The sequence below is a fragment of the Prosopis cineraria genome, unplaced genomic scaffold (genome assembly GCF_029017545.1).
Source record: "Prosopis cineraria cultivar Desert tree isolate PC_DT_omini unplaced genomic scaffold, ASM2901754v1 PC12, whole genome shotgun sequence".
In the NCBI taxonomy this organism is placed as follows: domain Eukaryota; kingdom Viridiplantae; phylum Streptophyta; class Magnoliopsida; order Fabales; family Fabaceae; genus Prosopis; species Prosopis cineraria.
The window spans coordinates 1-25,144 of NW_026555343.1; the positions used below are offsets into that span (position 1 = coordinate 1).

At 35.1% G+C, this 25,144-nt stretch overlaps 1 protein-coding gene across 2 annotated transcripts; it reads left to right on the plus strand.

Moving 5' to 3' along the window:
• The first annotated feature begins 5,749 nt into the window (after nucleotides 1-5,749).
• LOC129288986 (probable galacturonosyltransferase 7) lies at nucleotides 5,750-23,351 on the plus strand. Of its 2 annotated transcripts, none has more exons than XM_054925816.1 (10): nucleotides 5,750-5,982; nucleotides 6,514-6,545; nucleotides 6,676-6,738; nucleotides 7,178-7,237; nucleotides 19,052-19,127; nucleotides 19,224-19,273; nucleotides 19,367-19,668; nucleotides 21,208-21,559; nucleotides 21,656-22,198; nucleotides 22,541-23,351. In XM_054925816.1, the coding sequence occupies exons 1-10, from the start codon at nucleotides 5,808-5,810 to the stop codon at nucleotides 22,817-22,819; spliced, it is 1,932 nt and encodes a 643-aa protein (XP_054781791.1). In that variant the 5' UTR covers nucleotides 5,750-5,807; the 3' UTR covers nucleotides 22,820-23,351. The 2 variants fall into 2 exon arrangements, with proteins under 2 accessions (XP_054781791.1, XP_054781792.1); XM_054925817.1 differs by having other exon boundaries at nucleotides 5,751-5,982; nucleotides 19,370-19,668.
• The last annotated feature ends 1,793 nt before the right edge of the window (nucleotides 23,352-25,144 follow it).

Genomic DNA, 25,144 nt, shown 5'->3' on the forward strand with positions numbered 1-25,144 from the left:
CCTCAACCCTAATCCGAGTAAACCCTAAACCCTCAACCCTAAACCCTCAACCCTCAGCCCGAACCCTAAACCCTAAACCCTAAACCCTAAACCCTCAACCCTAAACCCTAAACCCTAAACCCTAAACCCTAAACCCTAAAACCCTAAACCCTAAACCCTAAACCCTAAACCCTAAACCTAAACCCTAAAACCCTAAACCCTAAAAACCCTAAACCCTAAACCTAAACCCTAAACCCTAGACCCTAGACCCTAGACCCTAAACCCTAGACCCTAGACCCTAGACCCTAGACCCTAGACCCTAGACCCTAAACCCTAGACCCTAAACCCTAAACCTAAACCCTAAACCCTAAACCCTAAACCCTAAACCCCTAAACCCTAAACCCTAAAACCCTAAACCCTAAAACCCAAAACCCAAAACCCTAAACCCTAAACCCTAAACCCTAAACCCTAAACCCTAAACCCTAAACCTAAACCCTAAACCTAAACCCTAAAACCCTAAACCCTAAACCCTAAACCCCTAAACCCTAGACCCTAGACCCTAGACCCTAAACCCTAGACCCTAAAACCCTAGACCCTAGACCCTAGACCCTAGACCCTAACCCTCAACCCTCAACCCTCAACCCTCAACCCTAAACCCTAAACCCTCAACCCTAAACCCTGAACCCTCAACCCTGAACCCTGAACCCTGAACCCTGAACCCTGAACCCTCAACCCTCAACCCTAAACCCTAGACCCTAACCCTCAACCCTCAACCCTCAACCCTCAACCCTAAACCCTAAACCCTAAAACCCTCAACCCTCAACCCTAAACCCTCAACCCTCAACCCTCAACCCTCAACCCTCAACCCTCAACCCTAAACCCTCAACCCTCAACCCTCCATCAACCCTAAACCTCAACCCTAAACCCTCAACCCTAAACCCTCAACCCTAAACCCTAATCCGAGTAAACCCTAAACCCTAAACCCTAAACCCTCAACCCTAAACCCTCAACCCTCAGCCCCGAACCCTCAACCCTAAACCCCAAACCCTAAACCCTAAACCCTAAACCCCAAAAATCCTAAACCCTAAACCCTCAGCCCCGAACCCCAAACCCTAAACCCCAAACCCTAAACCCTCAACCATCAACCCTAAACCCTAAATCATAAGCCCTAAATCCTAAAACACTAAACTCTAAACCCTAAACCCTAAGTGTTTGGTGTTTTGGGTGTAAGGTTTTGAGATTGGGTTTAGGCATTAGGGTTTTAGCATTAGGATTTTAGGTTTGGGTTTTGGGCTTAGGATTTAGGGTTGGGGTTTTGGCATTAATATTTTGAGATTGAGGTTTTAGCATTAGGGTTTTAAAATTAGAGCTTTTAGTTTGGGGTTTTAGGCTTAGGGTTTAGAGCTTAGAGATTGGGGTTTTGGGATTAGGGTTTTGCAATTAGGTTTTTTGGGTTTAGGGTTTTGAGATTGGGATATTAGCATTGAGATTTTGAGACTGTAGTTTTGGGTTTGCAATTTTAGGCTTAGGGTTTGGGGTTTTGAGATTGAAGGTTTAGGATTGAAGTTTTGCAATTGGATTTTTAGGTTTAGGCTTTTGAGATTGAGGTTTTGGGTTTAGGTTTTGAGTCTCTCAATAAATAATAAGATAGTCTCTTGACAAATAATAGAACAAAGGCTAACCTTCAATTATTGAAAGGTAGCCATATCGCATACATTTACTTACTCCCCTCCTTAGGTGAATTTCTGTCAATATGATTCTACAATAATTCATGCTTACACATATAGCATGTTATAAATCACATTAAGGTGCTTAATAGGCACTAGCATGCAATAAGCTAAAATCACAAGCATCATCTCACATTTCACAATCATCATCTCATCAGATTTAAACATTTGCCATCACATTAAGCTTATTTTCAACTACATATATCTCAATTATCTCATATAAGCACACAAGCATACGCATTGCTTCCCCTTGCATTCACGTTACATTTATACATTTCACATTAGTCTAGCATTACATGGAATTGATAATTCTTGCTAAACTACAACATATATAAATATTTCACCATCACAATCATAATCAAGCCAAATCATCATTTTTCTAAAAATTTATGTTATCACAACCCTTATACAATTTAATTTCACATGTTCAAAACACATACATTTAATTCACAATTAATTAACAAATAAATGCATAAACTTATATTTCTCCCAATTATCTCAAACCTTTAAAAAGTTAAAGGTTTGTGCCTCAAACAAAATTGCTTCCAAGGCTAGTTCTCAAGCTGAATTGTGCATGGAATGATTTATTTACAATTAATCATACCCATAACCATTAATATCACTATTGACACAAATTTAACTCACTAACCCAACACTTTAAATACCTGAAGCCTCTATCTCTTGTATTCAAGCTTATCAATTCGGTTTATTGGCCCTCTTTAGTTCACTTTAACTCTATTAAACACTTTGCTCACCATTTAATGAAAATACAACCCTTTAGTCAACATTTCATCAACCCAAATTCCTATCCTTTTGCATTTCAACCATAACCATTGAGTTTGTTAACCCCTAATGGCTACATCTAAAATTAACCCATAATGAAGTCAACTCCCTCATTAATGACACTTTTAGGGCATAAATTCATTCATTTCAGAGAGCCTACTCTCATAGATGCTCAAAATCATCAAAATGTGTAACACACCAAATTTTTTTTTTTAATAATTTAACTCAACCATAATTGGGTTACAGCCACCCAACACATTTTTATATCAATAATTTCAATATAAAATATTTTATAATTGGCTTCAACTCACACACTATAACATTTCAGATAAATTTTTACCTCCCACATGCCATTAGGCTAAATCACATTTGTCCATCCTTATACTCCCAACAAGTAAAATAAGCAATTTATTAAATTTTCAACACAAGCCAGTTATTTGGCCTTATAATCATGCCATTTTAACTAATCCAAAGTAAATCAAATATTAAAATTACAGTCATCCAAATTATACCAAAAATAGAAATAGTTTGAAAGGCATGATTACATTTATATATTCATATAATTGACAATAAACAAAAAGCCCTAATATTGACAATATAACACATTATAAATCATAAATTAAATACCCAAAAGAGACAGTGGATCTATACCACTAAGCCTCTGGGACTCCTCCACGTGTCACTCGTGGCTCTTCTCCTAAAAATTGTTAACCACATAATGAGACTCAAAAGTTCCAGTAACCAAAGCCAATTTATGATAGTGTATGCAAACAGTTAAGTGTGTGCTTACTAAGTGAGAGTTAAAAATAATATAATTCCAACAAATATAAGAAATATTACAATATACACAAACAACCATCCTTATATCCCTCTATTAACCTCGAGCCGTAGCCCTCACTCGGTGCTAAATTACCCGGCCAAAGGTAAATTAGCCCGAGCCCTTACAAGCCACCTATTGAGCTCCAATAGGGGTGTACCACGTGGCACATAAATACAACAACAATGGCAAGTCTCCCAACACCTCCCACAATAATCAAACAAATTCATAATAATATTGCACAATATACAATATAAAAAAATTCATAATTTTCTCAATAATCACCCAATTAACATGAAGTAACACTAATCATAAATTAAAAGCATGGTTACCTCGTGGCTTTTTCAATAAATTATTCCTTAAAATTTCTCTCTCACCACAATCTTCACCAGTAATACAATCTACAAATAACATATTATTTATAAATAGTGGTTTCAATTTTTTTGAAACTAATAAAATAATTTTAATAATAGAATTAAAAATATAACATAATTTTTAATCTTGATCTTAATACAAATCTAGAGTCAATACTATTAAGTAAAATTTTTAACTCCTCTTTTAATTATCAATAAACATTAATAATCTAAAAATCAACTTCTAAACTAATTTTTATTATCAAAATTTTCTTTTTATTTCATAAATTCGTACCTAAAATACTCAAAAATTAAAAATTAAGTCTCTAGCGTAGAATCATAATCCTATAGCCATAATAATTCATTTCTCATCCCAAATAATCATCTAAACCTCAATAAATCAACATATATTTTCAGATCTAATCTAGAATTTGATCCATAAGCCACAAATTCAAAGATTACTAATAAATTTATACTCTAGAATATTTATTTATTATACTACTAACAACCTCAAAAACCATATTTATTCAACATAAATTCATCCATCTTCCAGATCTTAAATTTTCTACCACTATAAAATCAGAAACCAAAGAAGAAGGATGACTAAGAAAAAATTTTAGAACACTTACTTAGTCTTAAAAAGCTTAAAATCACACCCTAAATATCCTATTAAAAACTCTTACCTTAAAAACTCAGATCTCCCGCACCGGTGAAACTAGACGCTCTTTCAGTCTCAGCTCACGCACACGAAGAATGAAGAAAGGAAAGGAAACGGGTGAGTTTTTATAAAAATTCAGTGGGTCCCACACATTTTTTTTATTCTTTTCTCTCTCTTGTTTCTTTCTTTCTTTTTTTTTTTATTATTATTATATGTAATGATGGAACGCGTAAACGCCGAAAGCAAAACTCGTTTTCTTCTTCTTCTTCCTTTTTTTTAAATACCCTTTCTTTTTTTTATTATAATAATAATTTAATAATATTTTTTTATTATTTTTTTTAATTAATTTTAATTTTTTTTAAATTAAATTTTTTTTAAATTTTAATTTAGAATTATATCCTAAATTAGATTTAATAATCATCTCCTACTAATTTGCTTACCTCTAAATATTTTTTTTAAATTTCTATTTATCAAAAATTAACTATTAAAAATTTAAATTGGGATGTTACAAACTTAAATTTAGTTAACTCAAACTACTCTCATAAACTCTATTTAAGTTAATAGATTCCAACTCATAGCCCTATAAATTTGAAAATCCATCTCCCACTACAAAACTCTAATTTAAAAACTCTTAAAAGAGAAGGAGAAAGGAAGAGAGGAGCTTAGATAGCTTATCTTTAGTGTTTACAAATTCCAAAAAATACTCCCAACACCTTGAATCCTGAAGTCCTCACAGAGCACAAAATGTGCTCTTCATTTTCTTCCTCTTCTATTTTTTAAACTATCTTGCGCTCTTTCTTATTTAAAATACAAACCATACGTCGTGGCACACACACATGTACTACGGCGGATGGCATAGAAGGGAAATTCTCTTCTTTCAAGTGATGCATAACAGTGCGAGCAACACATGGTGCGTAGCACAACAATTGATATTCAAAGTTTTCTTTCTCTTTTAAGGCCTAACTTTGCTCTGGAGCCAATCTTAAAGTTGCAACTACAATCCAATATGCTCATTAGCTCTTTCTATCCATCATCTAACCCAATTTTACCAAATCACTCTCAATTAATTTATTTAAATTGGGGAGTTAAACTTCAAGATATTACATACGGTGACTATGTATGGTGATAAATTTGACCGGTAATCCTTCATTGGGATGCTCAGTAAAGTGTTGAAGTGATCTACCCCCAAAGTATAATTTTGTTTTGGCTTGAATCTTCTCAAAAAATTTGTAGCATGTATTGTTATGCTCGATAGGCAGACCGTAAGTTGACGAGATCACGAGAGGTGAAAGGAATATTAATAATAAAAATGTGCCATGTATTAAATATTTTATAAAGATGTAAGTAAACAAAAGTTTTTTAATAATAAAACAAACCAAAAACTAAAAACTTGTGAGGGGGAAAAACGGCATCCAGAAGTAATTAATTATTAAAGTTAACCCAAAGCGAAAGCAAGGCTCGGCGAAGCAGGGAGAGAACCAGAGAGGAAGATGAAGAGCGCTTCTGGGGCGGGTACTGGTGGTCTGGGTGGAGTTCCTTCATATGCCTTCCCTTCGAAAAGACGATGGAAAGGACTGGTAATTGGGGTACTGGGTCTGGTTATCCTTTCCATGCTTGTTCCTCTCGTGTTTTTGCTTGGCCTGCACAACGGCTTTCAGTCTGCTGGTACTCTGCCGATGAACTCTCTTTAGTTGCTTTTGCTAGCTTTTGAAATCTTCTAGATCTGTTTTCTCGTTATTGTTCATTAATGTCTCTGGGTTTCTTCCTGTAGTTCTACCTAACCAGAGAATGCTTTCTTTTGATTTGCAATGCTCTTCTATATTGCGGGTAATCTTTTCCCGACGTTTCAATTGATATGAAATCATAATTAAGAAATCGTGGATATGATCTCTGATCTGCATCGGACTTAACTTCCTGCCAAACTTTAGTCGGAAAAACAAAAGGAAAAATACGTCGAAGCAATGTGCGTTTGTTTCCTTCTATGTACCAATATCATACGTTGTTAGGAAGGCAGTATAACTCAGATCGACTTGTATATTTCTGTTCCTGTTGCCTAAATAAAGTTTCATTGCTCTGAAATTCCATCCCATGCCTCCCAAAGAAAAAAAAAAAAAAAGATGCGATGTTAGGGTCAATGAGGCCGCCTTATTTTTGTTAAATTTTCCCCACTCTCAAGATTTAATTTCCACTGTGCAGGATATATATATGAACGACAAAGTTCTCCTTCAGTAAGCATTCAAACATATCTCTGAATCTGTTTAAACTTTCCGTTCCGCGTGCCTATCTGTTAATACCGCTGATGTCCCCCCGGGTCTTCTTTTCTACATTTGTTTATTTTCTTATTTATTTATTTATCAGAATCGTGATGGACTTGGAGGATATGATAGATCCAGTATCAAGAACATGCCGAATCAGTCTGAGGTATTCTTTTTCTTTTTTTAATACACACACACACACACAGAGGTTCTTTATTTTTTCCAGAAAACTTCTGCTGCATGTACCACTATATATTATAGCGGGTCTTAGATAATCCAATGCTTAAACTTTAAGGTTGTTAAAAAATTTTAGCAAATAGTTTAATTAGTATGCACTATTATATTTCTCAAAGTGAAGAATAATGGGGCTTAAAATTCAATCTTTTGATTGTACTTCCTGTGAAGTATAAAATTAATGCATTGCTGGTGCATGAGCCTGAAGAATAATGGTGTTCAAAGATCAATCTTTTTATCACACTTGCTGTGAAGTATAAAATTAATGCAGTGCAGGTGCATGAGCCTGACGGGATGCAAATTAATACTCCTAAGCCAGTATGTTATCTCCCAATAGCCTCAAATCAAGGTTTTTTTTCCCCCTTTTGCAGGGAGAACGGTCAACCCATGTTGAAGAGCTGATGAAAAAGTTTGAATCAACAATTCCAAAGGTTCTCTGCATAATTCTCTGATGTTTAGTTCTTTTATTTCTATTTGATGAATTAAATATATAGGTAATACTTGTACAGTGTTATTGATGAGCAGTCAACCCATCTCTGCTTGAGTAAAGTAATACATTGATATTAACCACTTGTCCTACCTCCAGTGGATCCTTGTAAGCGTCTTCTGTTTAGATTTCCTTTATTAATTAATGAAATATTCGAAGAAAGACATTGATAATATTAAAAAGGGCTCTTTGATCCCTATATAGGTTGATTTAAAAAGCAATTTTCTCTCAGCGACAGCAAGGACAAGATTTTATATAAGAAATTGGCCTTTGCTCTTGCCATAACCTCAGAACTTGATAAAAAAAGACATTGATTCAGGTGCTAAGGAAACACTAAAGATTTCCGATGCACACAAAATATTTTATAGTGTGGATGTAACGACTTATCAGGTGATGTTATAATAAATGAGATTTTATTCCAAGTTAGATTCAGCACATGACACAATTACCAAGAGACTAAGCATTGTCTTTTGGCCAACAGAGACAAAGAATTGTCAATCCTGCAAACTTGTAACGTATCAGTACCATTGTTCAAATAGAGGACCTGGCATAAGAGGAAACTTTTGGCTTTTTGAGGAACTCTTCAAGAAGGACATTTTGTTGCTAGGACAATTGGAAAGAAAATATAGAAGGAATTATCTTAGAATACTTAATGAATCATAGCTTTGCAACTTATGTATATTAGAACAAAATAAATAAAATTCAATCCAAAGCAAGAAGATTGTTGGCATCTGTTATAATTAATGGGTGATTATTTGTTTATTGATGGAAAATATAATGGTATTATTCTTCCCAAATATCTAGTGTGAATTGAGATGTAGCATCATAAGTGTTCATCAACCTACATGTTTCTTCCTCACTTTCTATTTCTCTCTTCCATTTATGTAATTAGCTGCTAGCAAGGAACAAAACCTTGCTCTTTGCCCGCATTGAAGGGTATTGTGATTTAATTTCCGGTGATGCAATCACAGCACTTGTCAATCTTTATAGTACCAAACAATTATGGGAAGGCAATTGAGCTAGCTTAGTCAAAGTGTGATTACATGTTTCTTCCTCACTTTCTGTTTCTCTCTTCCATTTACCTATAGACATGGTAGGCTTCTCTAAAATTTTGGTTGTTGCTATAGTGATGAATGAGGTTGTGAATGCATGGACAGACAAGAAGGCCATAGTATAGTTTTTAAACTGGACTTTGAAAAAGCATGTGTCAGTGTGAGTTGTAGCTTTCTAGATAAGGTTCTTGCTAGAATAGATTTTAGCGATAGATAGTGAAGATGGATTTCAGGTTGTCTTTTTGAGTCCCTTTCCTTGTGATTATGGATGTTAAATGTGAATGTTGGTTTTGAGGTCAGAGAGGGCTTAGGAAAATAGATCTGTGTTCCACCTTTTCATTTATTTTTATGAAGGTTTTGAATCAAATGCTTGGGCTAGGGCTATAGATTGGGTTTTGATCAAAGATCTTGTAGCTTCTTCAGCAGAAATCATGGTTTCCGTTGTAATTTGATGATAGAGATCCTATAAGAATATGAAACAAAGAACAAAGATTCTATATTTTTAAAATCTTTTACATTATTTTAAGCCTATAGATTATCCAAGAGTAATGTGGCAGAGGTAATGTAGATAGCCAAAATCTTTCTTATTATATTATTTTTAGAGGTGCTGCTTATTATAGGAAAGATAGGATTTTAAGAATGGAGGATAAGACATACTCCTAATCTTCTATTTCAAGCATATGTGGTAACTTTAGCCAACAACTTGTCCCCATTTTTTCTTCCCCTCGTTATCCCATTCTATTTGGTCAACTTCTAGATCTCTCACACTATCTTTTTTTGTTTTTGCGTTGTATTTTAGCGCTTGGCCTATGATTGCATGGTTGAGAATATTGTGCTCGTCTATTTGGGATAGCTGATGTTGGTAATCCAAGTTAGACACCACCTAACCTTGTATTTTTCCAAGCTAAAGCAATTGTGAGTGGGTTATCTATCAGATTATTGCTGAAGACAGCAAGTGTAAGCATGACCTATGTAATTACAAGCTAGAGATTTGCTTAAAGGGCTAACAGTCACACGTCACCTTAAACACAAGTAGCAAAAGTGTTGCAAGACTGTAGAGGTTGGTTGGGCTGCAACTATGAGTGAATGGATTGTGATCAAACGAAGTGCAACGTTGAGTTTGTGACAACAATTCTTAGTCTGTTGCTAGGAACAGAGGCAAAAATGGTTGTCTTAGACATCACAAATACCAAGAGGTGCAAAACAAGTTGAGCGGATAGATTCTTTAGCATTGACAACAAGCATAGCCACATAGGGTCCTAGTTTGGCACACAAGGCATAAAAAAATTTTGCAATGCTATAGGCCATTCAAGATCATTTGATTGAGGATTTGAGGTTGAGGTAGATGATTGGTGTGATGTACCTTTTCCTTCCACATTTTGTTGCTGATTGGCTACTATTGCAAGTTCGGAATTTGTATGCTGCATTGCTGGGTTGATTTGATTAGATCTAGTTTGTTCCCCTAGTTGTCCCATATCACTTGTACCACAATCATGATGGTTATGTGGAGGGTCAAGCTGAGTTTGGGATTGGTCTAGTGGATCATCAAGTTCAGCCAAGGCCTGGAAATATGAAGGTTGGATTTAGGTGAGTTGAACATTAATGGGTTAATGGCCATTCATTATGCATATCCTCTCTCTCCCCTTGAATGGGCATTTTGGAGTAAAAAGGTTGGGGTTCATCAAAAGTGACATCTTTGGAGTAGAAATACTTGTGAGTAGGAGGATGGTAACACTTATACCTTTTTTGAAAGGAAGAGTAGCCTAGGAACACACATTTAAGGGCATGAGCAACAAGCTTAGAGGAATGTGAGTGGTTAACATAGGCAACCCATCCAAATGCCTTTAAAGGAAGAGGATTGAAGAGGTTGCTAGAAGGAAAGTGGTCAAGTAAAGTCTGAATGGGAGTTTTGAAGTTGAGAATTTTTTAAGGAGAACGATTTATAAGGTAAACCCCGTAGTAGAATAAGGCTTGTTATTGTTGTTGTAATGATTTATAACGTAAACTGAAGTGAGGATAGCATCACCCCAAAAAGTCTTTGGTGTAGTAGAACCTATTAATAGGGCACGGGTGACATCAATAATATCATGATTCTTTCATTCAAAGACACCGTTTTGTTGGGTTGTATAAGGGCATGAGCTTTGGTGATGGATACCATGTAAGGAGAGATATTTAATGAATGAGAGGTTGAAATATTCTTTTGCATTGTTTGTGTGCAAAGTTTTAATTTTGATATTGAAATGTGTTTCAATCAAGGTTATGTCATATGATCAGTGGCTCCCGAGTCCACAATCCACATATCAGAAGAATGTCGAATAGTGGAACAAGCAACAAAAATTTTACCTAATTTTGTGGCCGCTAATCCAGTAGCAGTACTCATTTTTTGGTGGTTTGTTAGGGTCAAACTGACTTAAAAGACTATGGAGTTGATCTACTTGATCCTTCAATTGAGAATAGTCAAGAGAAGAAGGTTCCTCACCTTGTGCTACATAACCTCTACTTTCTTGACCATCCTTATGACCCTTGTTTTTGTCATTTTGAAGGTGCCCATGAATTTTTCAGCACTTATCGTGAATATGACTAGGTTTATTAAAATGATCACAAAATGGCCTATCACCTTTCTTTAAATGATTATCACCCATAGCCACTGTAGCAAATGATTCACCAATAATAAGAGCAAAATAACCATCAAAGACTCACTTACGACTCTCCTCCCACTTAATGGCGAAAAGAACTTCTCGGATAGTAGGGAGTTGAGAAAGACTTAGGCTAAGAAGAAACTTATATACTCGCTCAGTCACAACTAAATGGAGATAATATTGAGCATCTATAGAGCAAGACCATATGTGGACTTCATACAAATCAACCTGTTACAAGAGTTGAGTAAGGTTATTGTAGCAGGCTATAATAGTCATAGTTAAAGGCAAAGGAGTAGAGTTCTTGAGCAGCCTCCCAAATCTCAAGAGTTGTTTTGTAAAGCATAAAATTCTTTCCAGTTTCCAGAGTCATGGAGTTAATTAACCATGACATAACCTGATTATTTTCAGCCCTCCATGTTCGGCATTTTGCATCAGTCGTTGTAGGTTGAGTACCTCAGCCATCGATGTAGTCCTCTCACGACCATGAATGAACATTCAAAAGGATTAGGACCATTAAGTTTGTGGCTTGTGATGAGATTGGAAAGATCCCTTGAGTGGTGTGACGAACCTGAACCTTGAGGATGAGTAGAGGAGTTTGATGGATCAGCTTAATGTGTAACACGGAGTCATGTGTCTTTATCTCTACAGTGATGGCTTGGTATCTTGCAAATCATAGGAGAGAGTCAACCATGGTGAGTCAAAATGTGGAGGGAGAGTGCTATTAGAGGTCGTCCACTCACATGCACAAGAGGAAGTGCACAGCGTCCAAGAAACAAAGCTACAGCTTTGATACCATATTATGGCAGAGGAAAATAATGCTTTACTTCAATTTTATTTCATTAGGTGAAGGATACATACATAGGCAGCGGCAAGGTTATAAGGAATCACGATAAAACCTAATCATATCAATATAAATCCTAAACAATTGAAACTAATGATGACAAAATTATTTTGATTAAATGAAATAAACTAGAGTACGGGCTAGGCCCAAGCCAGCCTAATCACATTAACTTCCATTAATGATAAAGCACAATGGGTTATGCAATCCATATAGCCGACCTTATCCATTGTTGTTGTTATTGTTGTACTCTATTTTAGACTTAGGCATCCCATATTACCTATATCCATGTCAATTGGCCTCCATTAAAGAGTTGATGTCTTGAGGGTTGCAATTTTTGACAATTCACTTGGTGATAATTTACTCAACTTCCTTGTTGGTCAAAACTTTTTGGTCAGTTAGAACCCTTCTAGACCCTTTTTGAAACTGTTGAGCATATGTACTAATACCAACTGAAAGGTACTCAAGTGGGAAGGGAAACCTTTTCCCATATGTTAACTATTGAAGTAAAAGAACCAACCCATTTAAATACCTCATAAACCATCCCATTATACTTAATGTGAGACTTAGGCATTTCATACAACCTAGGTCCCCATAGAACCTTTGCCTTGGAGTTTAAACTATTATATGAAAGGAAAAGAAATTTAACCCATCTGTTATCACATGCTACCAAAAGAATAAAACAAAAACCCAAGATCTATCTGCTAGCTTTTGGATGAGGATAGTCTACTGCCTTTACCATCAGTTGCAGTGTGCAATTTGCTGCATGCTCTTTAGTTGCCATTTTTTTTTTTCTTGGTGACAATCCTTCCAAGGCAGTAAGTTTAAGGATTTTTATGGGATTATATAAGCCACCTCTCTAAACTGCCATATCTCAAGGCTGGATGCATGGATGTTACTATGACTGCCTTCCTCTATTTTCAGATGTCTTCTAATGAAATATAGACTTCAGAGATTTAGTTATGAACTACACTTGGGTATAGTTTATTTGGGAAATCATACACTCTGTCATGTTATTATTGGAATAGTGTATTCTTGTCATTTTTTTATTGGAAAACCTGATAGCAAAGACATAACGAGCTGCATGTAAGTTATTTCTTTTTGTTATTTATTCTTGATCAATATGTTGCCATTAGGTGATAGATGTTGTCATAAAAATATGATATTGTTTGCATATAATACTCTTATTATGTTCTATGATATGATAAAAGTGTAATAAGTGTATACTTTTTAATAACAACATGATAATTGTATAGTTTATTTGTGAAATCATATGCTTTGTCTTGTTATTATTAGAATAGCATATAATTACCACATTTTGGTTGGAGAATCTGATATGTAAGGAGCTGCATATAAGTTGTTTCTTGTTATTTTCCTTGACCAGTATTGTCTTCAGGTGATAGAGAATGTCATAAAAATATAATTTTGCATGCATATAATTATCATAGATGCAAATTAGAAAATTTGTCTCTTTCTTCTCTAATTATATTTTGTTGGAATGCGACATCTTGGGCCTATTAGGTTAAGCCCAAACATGTTAGGGTTTAAGAATAATTAGGGTTGAAGAAGCACAAGTCTGCTGTCTTGTAAATATCTCTTTGATTTTACCTTGATTTTAGGGATTAATCGAAAGAGCTATGTGGTTAAACCTAGCAAAATACCCTAGTTGTAAATAGAATAATTATCTTTTGCCCAAATTCTTCATGGTATCAGAGCATTTGGCTCTTGACTTCCTGGGCAAATGCAATTCGATAGTGTGAGAGTTCACACTGTGGATGAATCTTCATCTTCCAAGATATTGCACACAGAAGGTGCATCAGTTTCAAAACAGCAAGCCATGACAAGTAGTGATGGCTTCCCACATGTTATGGTCACTCACAAATTGACCGAAAACAACTACCTACTATGGTCCCGCAATATTCTGATGTTCATCCGAGGGAAAGGAAAGGAAAGGAAAGGAAAAGTACCTGACTGGAGAAGCAAAAGAACCAGAATCAGGCAATCCTACCTACTGCACGTGGATATCAAAAAAATAATATGGTAAAGTGTTAGCTTGTGAACTCCATGAATATGGAAGTTAGCAGCAACTACATGCTTGCCTCAACAGCACAGGAGATATGGGACTCATTGAAACGCACGTATGCTGTCAAGGAGAACCCAGCAGCAGTGTTTCAACTGAAACAGGCCCTGAAAGACCTAAGGCAAGGAGATAAATCATCACTCAATTTTATAGCGCCCTTATACGAATCTGGCAGCAAATAGATCTCTATGAAGTCTATCAATGGACCAGTCATGCTGATGCAACACTCTACCGTCAGATTGTAGAACAGGAACACACATATGAATTTCTCTTGGGGTTGAATGACAAATATGAAGATGTAAGGGGGAGGATCATGGGGTAGAAACCTTTACCTTCCCTTGAAGATACTGTCAACAACATAAAATTTGAGGAAAGTCGAAAAAAATTAGTGCAAGGTATAAACCTTAATTATTCCTCTACTCCTAGTACTAATATGATAGCCAAGGGTAAACGCTCTTTACTTTGGTGTGATCACTGCAACAAGAGTGGTCACACTAAGGATAAATGCTAGAAACTTCATGGGAAACCGCCCAACCTCCATAAGCAGAAAGGCAGAGGTGAAGCTCAAGGACTATATGCTAGTCCTACATCTGAAAAACAGCCATTAATTCAAGAGGAAATCACAATACTCAAGAGACTTTTAGAAAAGCATGAAGTTCCTCCTTAATCCAATAAGAATTCTAACCCATCCGTTACTCTGGCACAAGCAGGTATGTCTCTCATAGCTGCACTTAGCACCCATACAACATCCAAGAACATTTGGATAGTCGACTCTGGTGCCACTCATCACATTACTGGTTTTAAGGAATTATTCAATGAGTTTAAAACTGAATCTGCATATCCTCATATCAAAGTTGCTAATGGGATGTATGCTAAGGTTGAAGGGGCTGGAACTGTGATAATTTCACAGGATATTAAACTAGAAAATGTATTATATGTGCCTGAAATTGAATGCAATTTGGTTTCAGTGAAACAAATTTCTAAGGAACTCGGTTGTAGTGCTACATTCTTTGACACTCATTGTATTTTTCATGATTTGACTTCAGAAAGGATGATTGGCAATGCTAAAGAATGGGATGGTCTCTACTACTTGAGAGGAAGGGGAGAGAGAAATAAAGTAACAAATGTTGTTGCCTGCTCTACTTCATCAGATAATGAGTTGATGTTGTGGCATTATAGGTTAGGCCACCCAAGTCTCAATTATATGAAATTGTTATTTCTAGATTTTTTTAATAAAATAAATCCCTCCTCTTTCCACTGTGATTTTTGCTACTTTGCCAAACAAGTCCGAAACTAGTATTTACCTCATCCTTATAAACCATCCTAACCTTTTGCTTTGATACATAGTGACATTTGGGGACCTTCTAGAATTTCAACTGCAAATAATGCTAGATGGTTTATCACTTTAATTGATGATCACACTCACCTAACTTGGGTATTTTTGATGAAAAACAAATCTGAAGCACTTGATATTTTTCAACGCTTTCATGTTTTTGTACAAAATCAATTTAAATCTTCAATTCAAATATTGAGAAGTGATAATGGCCGTGAGTACACTAGTACAGCCTTTCTAAAATACTTGTTTGAAAAAGGGATTCATCATCAAAGCTCTTGTGTTAACACTCCACAATAAAATGGCATAGCTGAAAGGAAAAACAAACACCTTTTAGAAGTTTCAAGGGCTTTAATGCTTACCAATAATGTTCCAAAAATGTTTTGGGGTGAAGCTGTTTTAACTGCAACATATTTAATAACTAGAATGCCCTCAAGAATTTTAAAATTTCAAACCCCTGTACAAAGTTTTCAAGAAGTTTTTCAAAACACTCACCTATTGCTAAACATATCTCAGAATTTTTGGCTGCACCATTTTTGTGTATGATGAGCATGAAGGAAAATTGGACCCAAGAGCTATCAAATGCGTTTTTTTGGGGTATGCAGCCTCTCAACAAGGTTATAAGTGTTATTCACCTTCCACTTGTAAATTTTATATCACTATGAATGCTCGGTTTTGTGAAGATCAACCATTTTTTTCAAAAATTACCCATTCAGGGGGAGAGTGAGACCAATAATGAATAGTTAATTTGTTTTCAAAATAGAAATTCTGATAAACCTGCCTCTGGCAGTCCCAGTACTGAATCTAGCAGGTCCGAAATGCCAGCTAAACCCCCTCTTGAGTCTGCACCTCCTCTTCCTACAATATCAAATGACCCTTAATCACCTCAAATTGTACCCTCTGAACCTAATATCACCTCATCTGAACCTAGTATAGAGGAAGATATTCTGGAAAATTTTGGCAATACAGAAAAAGAAAATCTAGACAATTCTGGTACTAACAAGAGAAGGGTGGAACAATCTAGTATGCAGGAGAAAGAACCTTACATCAGGTGAAATAAGGGCACTATATTGGAGGACCAATCACAATCTAGGCGAAACAAGGGCACTAAACATAATGTGAGTGAAAGTAGTGACCAAACTATTCCTATGCAAGTCCAAGAATCTAAACCGGAGGCAAGTTTTGAGGACTTATGTTGGCCAATTGCCTTAAGGAAAGGCAAACGAACATGCACCCAACATCCTATTTGTAAGTACGTTTCTTATAAGAAACTCTTTCGTCCTACAAAATCCTTTGTGGTTAACGTGACCAATGAGAAAATGCTAGAAACCTTTGAGGAAGCAAAAGAAGATCCTAAATAGACAGCAGCAATACAAGAGGAGTTGCAGGCATTAAAAAGAATCAAACCTGGAGTGTCACCAATCTACCTAAAGGGAAAACTAGTTCACCATCAAATACAACCCTAATAGGACTATCAACAAGTACAAAGCAAGACTTGTGGCTAAAGGATACACCCAAACTCGAGGCATAGATTACCAAGAGACATTTGCTCCAGCTGCCATGTTCAACACCATTAAGGTTCTTTTATCACTAGCTGCAAACCTTGATTGGCCGTTACTACAACTAGATGTGAAAAATGAATTCTTAAATGGTGACTTAGAGGTGAAAGTTTACATGAAATTACCACCTAGGCTAAAGTGAAGTGGAAGACCTAGACAGGGTTGTAAATTGCAAAAATCTTTGTATGGCTTAAAACAATCCCCTCAAGCTTGGTTTGGACGTTTTACACGAGCAGTCAAACAGTATGATTATACCCAGTGTCAATTGGATCATACTTTGTTTGTGAAACATAACTGTGATAAAGTTGCTATCCTAATTGTGTACGTAGATGATACTGTATTGACAAGAAACGACTTAGAAGAGATTGAAAAATTCAAGGCAAATATAGCCAAGGAATTTGAAGTTAAAGACCTTAGAAACCTAAGATACTTCTTGGGTCTTAAAGTAGCAAGATCAGAAAAGGGGATCAGCATCTCACAAAGGAAATATACACTTGATTTATTGATGGAAATAGGGTTGTTAGGGTCAAAACCTATGGGTATACAAAAAGAACTTGAGAAGAAAGAAAGGAAAAGAAGGATCATCTGTAGACAAAGGGAGGCACCAAAGACTAGTGGGAAAACTCATCTATTTATCCCACACGAGGCCAGACATCAGTTTTGCAGTTGGTGTGGTCAGTCAATTCTCAAATGACCCACGTAAAGAGCACATGGAAGCAGCTTTCAGGATTCTAAGATACTTAAAGAAGACTCCTGGAAAAGCACTGTTCTTTAACAAAGGAAACAAGAAGAATGGAGAAGTCTGCACTGATGCAGATTGGGGTGGCTCTGTAGTTAATAGACGCTCTACTACTGGATGTTGTACCTTGGTTTGGGGCAATCTTGTGACTTGGAGGAGCAAGAAGCAACTAATGGTCTCAAGAAGCTCAGCAAAATCAGAGTACACATCTCTAGCTCTGGGCATATGTTAAGGAATGTGGATCATAAGACTCCTAATGGAGCTACACATTGAAATAAAGGGACCTTACAAGGTATGGTGTGATAACATGTCAGCAATAAACATTGCACATAATCCAATACATCACAATAGAACCAAACATGTGGAGATCGACCGCCATTTTATAACTAAGAAAGTTGAAACAAAAGTGATTGACTTGACCTCTATACCTTCAAAAGATCAGATTGCCGACATCATGACCAAGCCACTTGCGAGAGAACATTTTGAAGAACTAAGTGACAAGTTAGGAATGATTAATATGTATTCGCCAACTTAAAGGGGAGTGTTGGAATGTGGCATCTTGGGCCTATTAGGTTAAGCCCAAACATGTTAGGGTTTTTAAGAATAATTAGGCTTGAAGAAGCACAAGTGTACCATCTTAGACTCTTATTTCTTTCCTTTTATATCTTATTAATTAGATAAGATTCTAATTGATCTTGTAAATATCTCTTTGATTTTACCTTGATTCTAGGGATTAACCAAAAGAGCTGTGTGGTTAAACCTAGATAAATACCCTAGTTGTAAATAGAATAATTATCTTTTGCCCAAATTCTTCATATTTCTTCTTTTAATTAAAAATAAAAATAATTGAAGATCATTGACCATTATGGTTTATTTATGTGGTGTTTTCGACCATATGACTTAATCAAGGTTTTTATGTTACTTCATTGAGTGTCTCTTCTATAATGAGGATCTCCTAGGATTTGTTTGTTATTTCTTGTTCTAGTGTATATTAAGCTTATAAGATTTATGTACATAAGGAGGTTTTTGTTTAGAAGTTTCTATAGAGTGAACTGATTAATGAATTTCATATATCCATCCTCATATATTCTCTTTTTTGTTGTCTTGTTTGTGAAAGCTCCTTTGGATCTTAGATCAGCAAGTCCCTTTTCTTCTTTTCTGGGAGAGGGTTACATGCCAGTTGTGTTATGCAACGTATGAGGAAAGATACAAATGACGAGGAGGATAAAAATCTTTTCATATGGGTGGTTTAGGGGAGTCTCTGTTTCTGACATACAGATACTGAAGGGATTGGATTAGCTTTGTGACATTTTTTTGGTTTGCTTGGTCTTCACTTTTTCTCTCATTTTGGACGATATCGTATATTCTTTTCTAGTGGTAAATCTTCTCTGCTCTAATAATTTTTCTTCTTTTATGGAAGAGTCCATTACACAATGCTTTAGAAGTTATCTGCAAGCTTCTTATTCCAGGCTTCCTGAAGTTATTCGCAATATTTTTATTATTTTAATTGCATGCCAGAATGCTTTAGAGGATTATGCTGGAATATCTAAGAATGAAACGGTCAAAAGTGGTGCCAGCAATGATCAAGAAAAAGGTGATCCTATTGATTCAACTTGGTGGTTTTAACCCTTTAATGTCACACGATGTCTTCTTGCTTCTCATTTCCTTTTTCTGCTTCTAAACAATTCAGGTTTCAAGTGGCCACTTAATGGTTCTCTGCAATTGGTTCCTACATCAAATGTACTAATTTATTTACTGTCATTTGCTACGTACTTTACATGCTATTTTATTTATTATTTCATCTTGTTGCATGAGTTGATATAAATTCTGCAGCAGAAATCTAGAGTTGGTCACCTAGATGCAGTCATCCGCCAAAGAAGCTCTACTGATGAAAATGGAAAGTCATGTGAGCTCACATTTGGGAGTTACTGCTTATGGCGCCAAGAACATAGAGAAGATATGAATGATGTTATCATTAAAAAATTGAAAGACCAATTATTTGTGGCTAGAGCTTACTATCCTAGCATTGCAAAGCTTCCAACACAAGATAAATTGTCTCATGAATTGAAACAGAACATTCAAGAGCTGGAGCGGGTCCTTAGTGAATCTACTACTGATGCTGATCTCCCCCCACAGTAAGCTATGATAACCTTACATGAGCTTTCTTCTTTCCTTTAGGTAAACTAGCAAGGTAGCATCCTGCTAGATCAATGTTTTCAGAATCACTTATAACATATGTCTGATCTCCCCCTAGATAATGCTCAATCATGCCTCAAATAAGATTGCCTCTAATAAGAGAATATTGTGAGTAATAAAAAAAGGGAGAATCACATCCAAGGACCACTCAAGCAAACTATTTCCATACAAGAACTAACAATAAGTCTTATTCGAGAAAAAAATAGTCACGTTCCCATTCTAACAATAATCTATTTCGCATTGGTCTTTATCTATGAATAATTTTCTTAAGTAGTCCTTGGATGTGATTCTCTCAAAATATATAAATATATATATCCATATATGTATATGTATATCACATGACTAACAACACTCCCTCAAGTTAGAGAGTCTATGTTTATCATTCCAAGCTTGCTACTCAAATCTTCAAACTTCGCTATAGGTAATGCTTAAGTGAGAATGTTTGCCACATGATGTTGAGTTGAAATATGAGGAAGACATATAATACTAGCATCTTCGTTTTTCCTTGATCTAGTTTGATGAATAGGATTTTTCACAACGTTAATACTGACAATATTCTTGAAAGAGGCCTTATATATTGTAACATGCAACTATAAGCTCCTTGAGTAGTCATTTGAACCATGGTATTTCGCATATGTTGTGAGATAGTGCTCAATATTTTGTCTTTGCAGTTCCAGCTACTACAAACTGTTTCTTATTCCATGTGATTAGATAGCCCCAAACACAGGTATCCTATGGTAGATCTTCTGTCTAAAATAGATCTAGCGAAATCTGTATTTCTGTAAATTTCTGCTCCTTTGTCACTTCCTTTCTTCAAATAGATGCCTTTATTGGTGTCATCTTTAAGTATCTCAAGATTTTATAGACAATTTCCATGTGTTTTTTTAGTTGGCTTGTTCATATATTGAAAAACCATGCTGAAAGGAAAACCGATGCTGTGTCATGTATATGAGAGATAGATCAACTTCTCAACCAATTTTCAGTGCCTTTCTATGTCAACAGGATTGCTTGCTTCCTTGAATCTCACTTTGTAGGCAGTCTCCATAGGCGTTTCAGCTAGCTGGCACCCTAGAATGCTCATTTCCTTCAAATGATTTATAGCGATTGACCCAAGTCCTATTGTGGTGATTTTGCTATCCTCTGCTTGCCTCAAACACCTATCTTAAAGCAACTGAAGTGACTACAAGTCACTTTGTTTTTTCTAATCATCATAGTTCCTTGGATAATTGTTGGCTAATCAGTTACTTGTAAAAACATAGTCTTGTATATTCATTTCCCCAAAGTTTTTTCTATCTCTAGGCTAATTGTGTCATTTCCATTGTTCTTACCTTAAACATGAAACCAATTTTGTCATCATTGCCTTTCAAGATTGGTCATTCCTGCCTTTATTTCCTTCCTTTATCTTGTTTGTTTTTTCTTGTTTGAAATGCTATAATGTTGTAAGAAATTTCACGTGGCAATCACAAATATATTTCCAGGATTGAGAAGAAGTTACAGAAGATAGAAGTCACAATAGCCAGAGCCAAATCATTCCCTGTAGATTGCAATAATGTTGACAAGAAATTGAGACAGATATTTGATTTAACTGAGGATGAAGCTGATTTCCATATGAAACAGAGTGCATTCCTTTATAAACTTACTGTTCAGACCATGCCAAAGAGTCTCCACTGCCTGTCGCTGAAACTAACCGTAGAATATTTCAAAACTACTCATGATAAGGAGGCTGATGCAGAAAAGTTTGTGGATACTTTGTTGCACCACTATGTTATTTTTTCTAAGAATGTTCTTGCAGCTTCGGTAGTAATCAACTCCACTGTTACACATGCAAAAGTATGTTATGACTATTCTTATGGGCCAGGGAGTTGTAGAGGTTAAATTTATGCAGTTGTAATAATTTCGTTTTGTTGTTGCCATGCAATATTTCAGGAAAGTTGGAATCAGGTTTTTCATGTGTTGACAGACGGACAAAATTACTATGCTATGAAGCTGTGGTTCTTGAGGAACAAATATAAGGAAGCTGCTGTACAAGTTTTAAATGTTGAGAATCTTAACCTAGACAACCCCAGAAAGGAAACTTCAGAGCATCTATCCTTGCCTGAGGAGTTCCGTGTTTCAATTCAGACTGATATTTCATCTACAAGTCAAACTAGAACAGAATACATTTCCATTTTTTCTCGTTCACACTATTTGCTTCCTGACATATTTAGCAAGTTGAAGAAAATAGTGGTTCTGGATGATGATGTTGTTGTCCAGAAAGACTTGTCAGCCCTGTGGACCCTAAGCATGGGGGGAAAAGTTAATGGTGCAGTGCAATTTTGTTCAGTAAAGCTGGGTCAGCTGAAAAGTTATCTTGGTGAAAAAGGTTTTAATCAAAATTCCTGTGCCTGGATGTCTGGGTTGAATGTAATTGACCTGGGCAGGTGGAGAGAGCTTGGTCTTACTCAAACCTACAAAAGGGTGATGAAAGAGGTGAGTGCTGTGTAGCTCAGTCCATCAGAAGCCATGCAACACTTTCTTAAAATATTATGGTCCCTCTCCTCCCCATGGATTTATTTCTCCCTCTTTTTCCTTTTATCTGATGAAATTGTTTGAAAGGGACAGAAGCTTGTTGCAGTGAGATGATCATTTTATGCTTGTTCAACAATAATATTGCCAAAAAAATTCTGTTAAATTAATTAGTAATTGGTATGGTGTTTCCTTTATTTATAAGCCAATGCATCTCGGCAGCCATTATTTTAACTCACCAGCCACGTTTATGTGTCGAATATTTTGAGCCATTTCTATTTTCTGACTCTTTACATTACGATGTAGTTGAGCTTGCAAGAAGGATCCTTAGAAGCTATTGTATGGCGTGCAAGCTTGCTCACCTTTGAGGCTAAAATATATCCACTTGATGATTCATGGGTTCTGTCAGGACTGGGTCATGACTACATGTTTGATACTCAGGCCATCAAGAGAGCTGCGGTGCTGCACTACAATGGTAATATGAAACCTTGGCTTGATATGGGAATTCCAAAGTATAGGAGTTACTGGAAGAAGTTTCTTAACATTGAAGATCAGTTCTTGAGTGAATGCAACGTATATTCTTAGTAATATGCTCCTTGTATGAGGTTGGAAATTCTGGAATTTTAGGGACGAGCTCTGAACAAGCAACAAGGGGATGCCTGTGTTCTGGGTGCTCAGAATTTTATGAGCTTAATGCACCGGTACTAAAATTTATCAGTCAATAAGGAACCTGGAAACTTAATTGCGTTTCTGGCAAAACACAAAGAAGTCTGAGTACCCTTGCAGTCTTAAGATAGCCTGAAAGGCGTTAGTCCAATCCAATCCACTATGCAAGTGGACACCATGAAGCAAGGCAGTGATCTGGGAAAATAAGTCGGAATATAAAGGTGGTGCAATTGGTTGTCTGTTCCAAGGAATTTTATTGTTTTACAGGATGTAAATGTTTCCCGTCTGAAAGATGTACATTTTTCCAATCTGAGAAGAGTAGAATTATGCATCCTAGTGCCTAGAGTAATAATCTATATGTCACAGTAGTAATTTTCATTAAAACTGTTCTTATTTGACAATAGAATGCTTCAATGTAGGACAAGTTTAATAGAAGCTCAAGTTTTCTGCAGTTTGTTTCCTTGTGTGAGCAAATTGCTTTCAAATCAAGGGCGGAAGTAGCCACGGCCAGCGGAAACTTTGTCATTTGCTTCTGGTCCTAGACACTGTCAGTGCCATTGAGCGTTATATCGTTGAACACTTGAAAGTTGAAACAAATCCCTGACACGTGTAATTTTTCTTTTAAAGAAAAACATAAAGGAAAACCAAGTTCCTGATTAATGTGGATCATGGCTCGGCTACTGCGCATGAGGAGGGTTTTTTTTTTTTTTTCTTTAGGAGGAAAAGTGTTTTGGATTAAAAAAAAAAAAAAGGAAGTGACATAATTAAAATACTGCCAGTTAAGATTACAGTAAGATGAGTTATAGTCTAATTGACCCGTGCGCAAATGATATAGTGCATTAGAAGTTGAGTCCTTCTATAACATTTACAAGTCAAAATCATTTATACCAAACAAAAAAAGTCAAATTTATAAATTTATAACCTATATGTTGTGTTTCGACCCAAGTTCTCCTTATGACCTTTTAGTAATAAGTTCAATAGACTTATTAGTAATTAATTTGCTTGCTTAGATGCATACATATTTTTCCCGGTTTTATTTTTATACACTTATGAAAAGAAACGTTATAGTTAAATATAACTATAGTTTTATGGTAAAAAAATATAAGTGTAACTTGTTTCTTATAAATAGAAACATTATAGTTAAACTATATTGTAGACTCATACGATGCACATTGTTTAAAAGAAATAAACAAGAGAAAAATGAAAGTTAAATTTTATTAATTATTTTAAAAAAGGACAACTAAAAATAACTCTATTTTTAATTTCTTTAGGAACTTCTTTTAATTATATTTTTTTCATTCCTAGTACAATATAAGAAGTTTTTTTTAGTTATTAGAATATAAAAATATCAACAATAATTTATTTTATTTTCACACAACTTATTTAAAAAATGTAAGGTATTTTTAATTAAATCTTGTCTTCCAATAAAATAGTCAATCCAAACTAATACTATATTTTTATATTTACCTTTATTACTCTAATCTTATTTATAATGTACTTCCAACATATTTTAATAATTTATTAACTTTATTCCTATTCAATATACATAATCTAACAATATATTTTCTATCTACAATATTCAAAAAAAGTTAAATTTTGAAATTTACGATGAAAAATTTAACAAGGTGATATATAAATATGATAAAAATTTTCTCTCTCTCTCCCCCCTATAAGTAGCACTAAAAAAAGTATATAATAGGGTGCTTTATTTTAAAATAAATATAAAGTACTTTATTTATTATGAATACTTTTTTAAAAAAAGGCACATTAATTATACTTTAAAGCACTAAAATTTTTTACATTTTTTAACATCTAATTCTTTAAAAAATATCCTATATTTTTAAAAAGAGGGGTACAATTTCAATTTTAAAATATAATTTTGAGTTTAATTTATGTCATTAAAAATAATTTTATAAAACAATTTAATTTATAAAAAATTGAAAAAATTTTGCATCGGACTACAGTGCCAATCCGACGCAAATTATGAAGGAAGTTTGCGATCAGAAACATTAGTTAAATATAACTACAATTTCATGGTAACAAATATAATTATAACTGATTTTCTTTATAAGTTGGTACCCTAGGTCTCTTCAATGACTCATTTCCTTAAAGATAGAGAAAATATAGAGAGGGAGAATTTTAATGAATGACTCTTTATGATACATAAATACTAAAATGCATATCAAATATGATACGTATTCGGTACATTGATATTTTTATTTTTAAAAATATAAAATACAATTC

What these genes read in the sequence shown, in the direction of transcription:
- LOC129288986 (XM_054925816.1), top strand. Translation starts at nt 5,808, where the DNA reads ATGAAGAGCGCTTCTGGGGCGGGTACTGGTGGTCTGGGTGGAGTTCCT. An exon ending in AACGACAAAGTTCTCCTTCA is followed by an intron (nt 6,546 to 6,675) that starts GTAAGCATTCAA and finishes TTTATTTATCAG; the next exon opens with AATCGTGATGGACTTGGAGG. An exon ending in TTGAATCAACAATTCCAAAG is followed by an intron (nt 7,238 to 19,051) that starts GTTCTCTGCATA and finishes ATTGCATGCCAG; the next exon opens with AATGCTTTAGAGGATTATGC.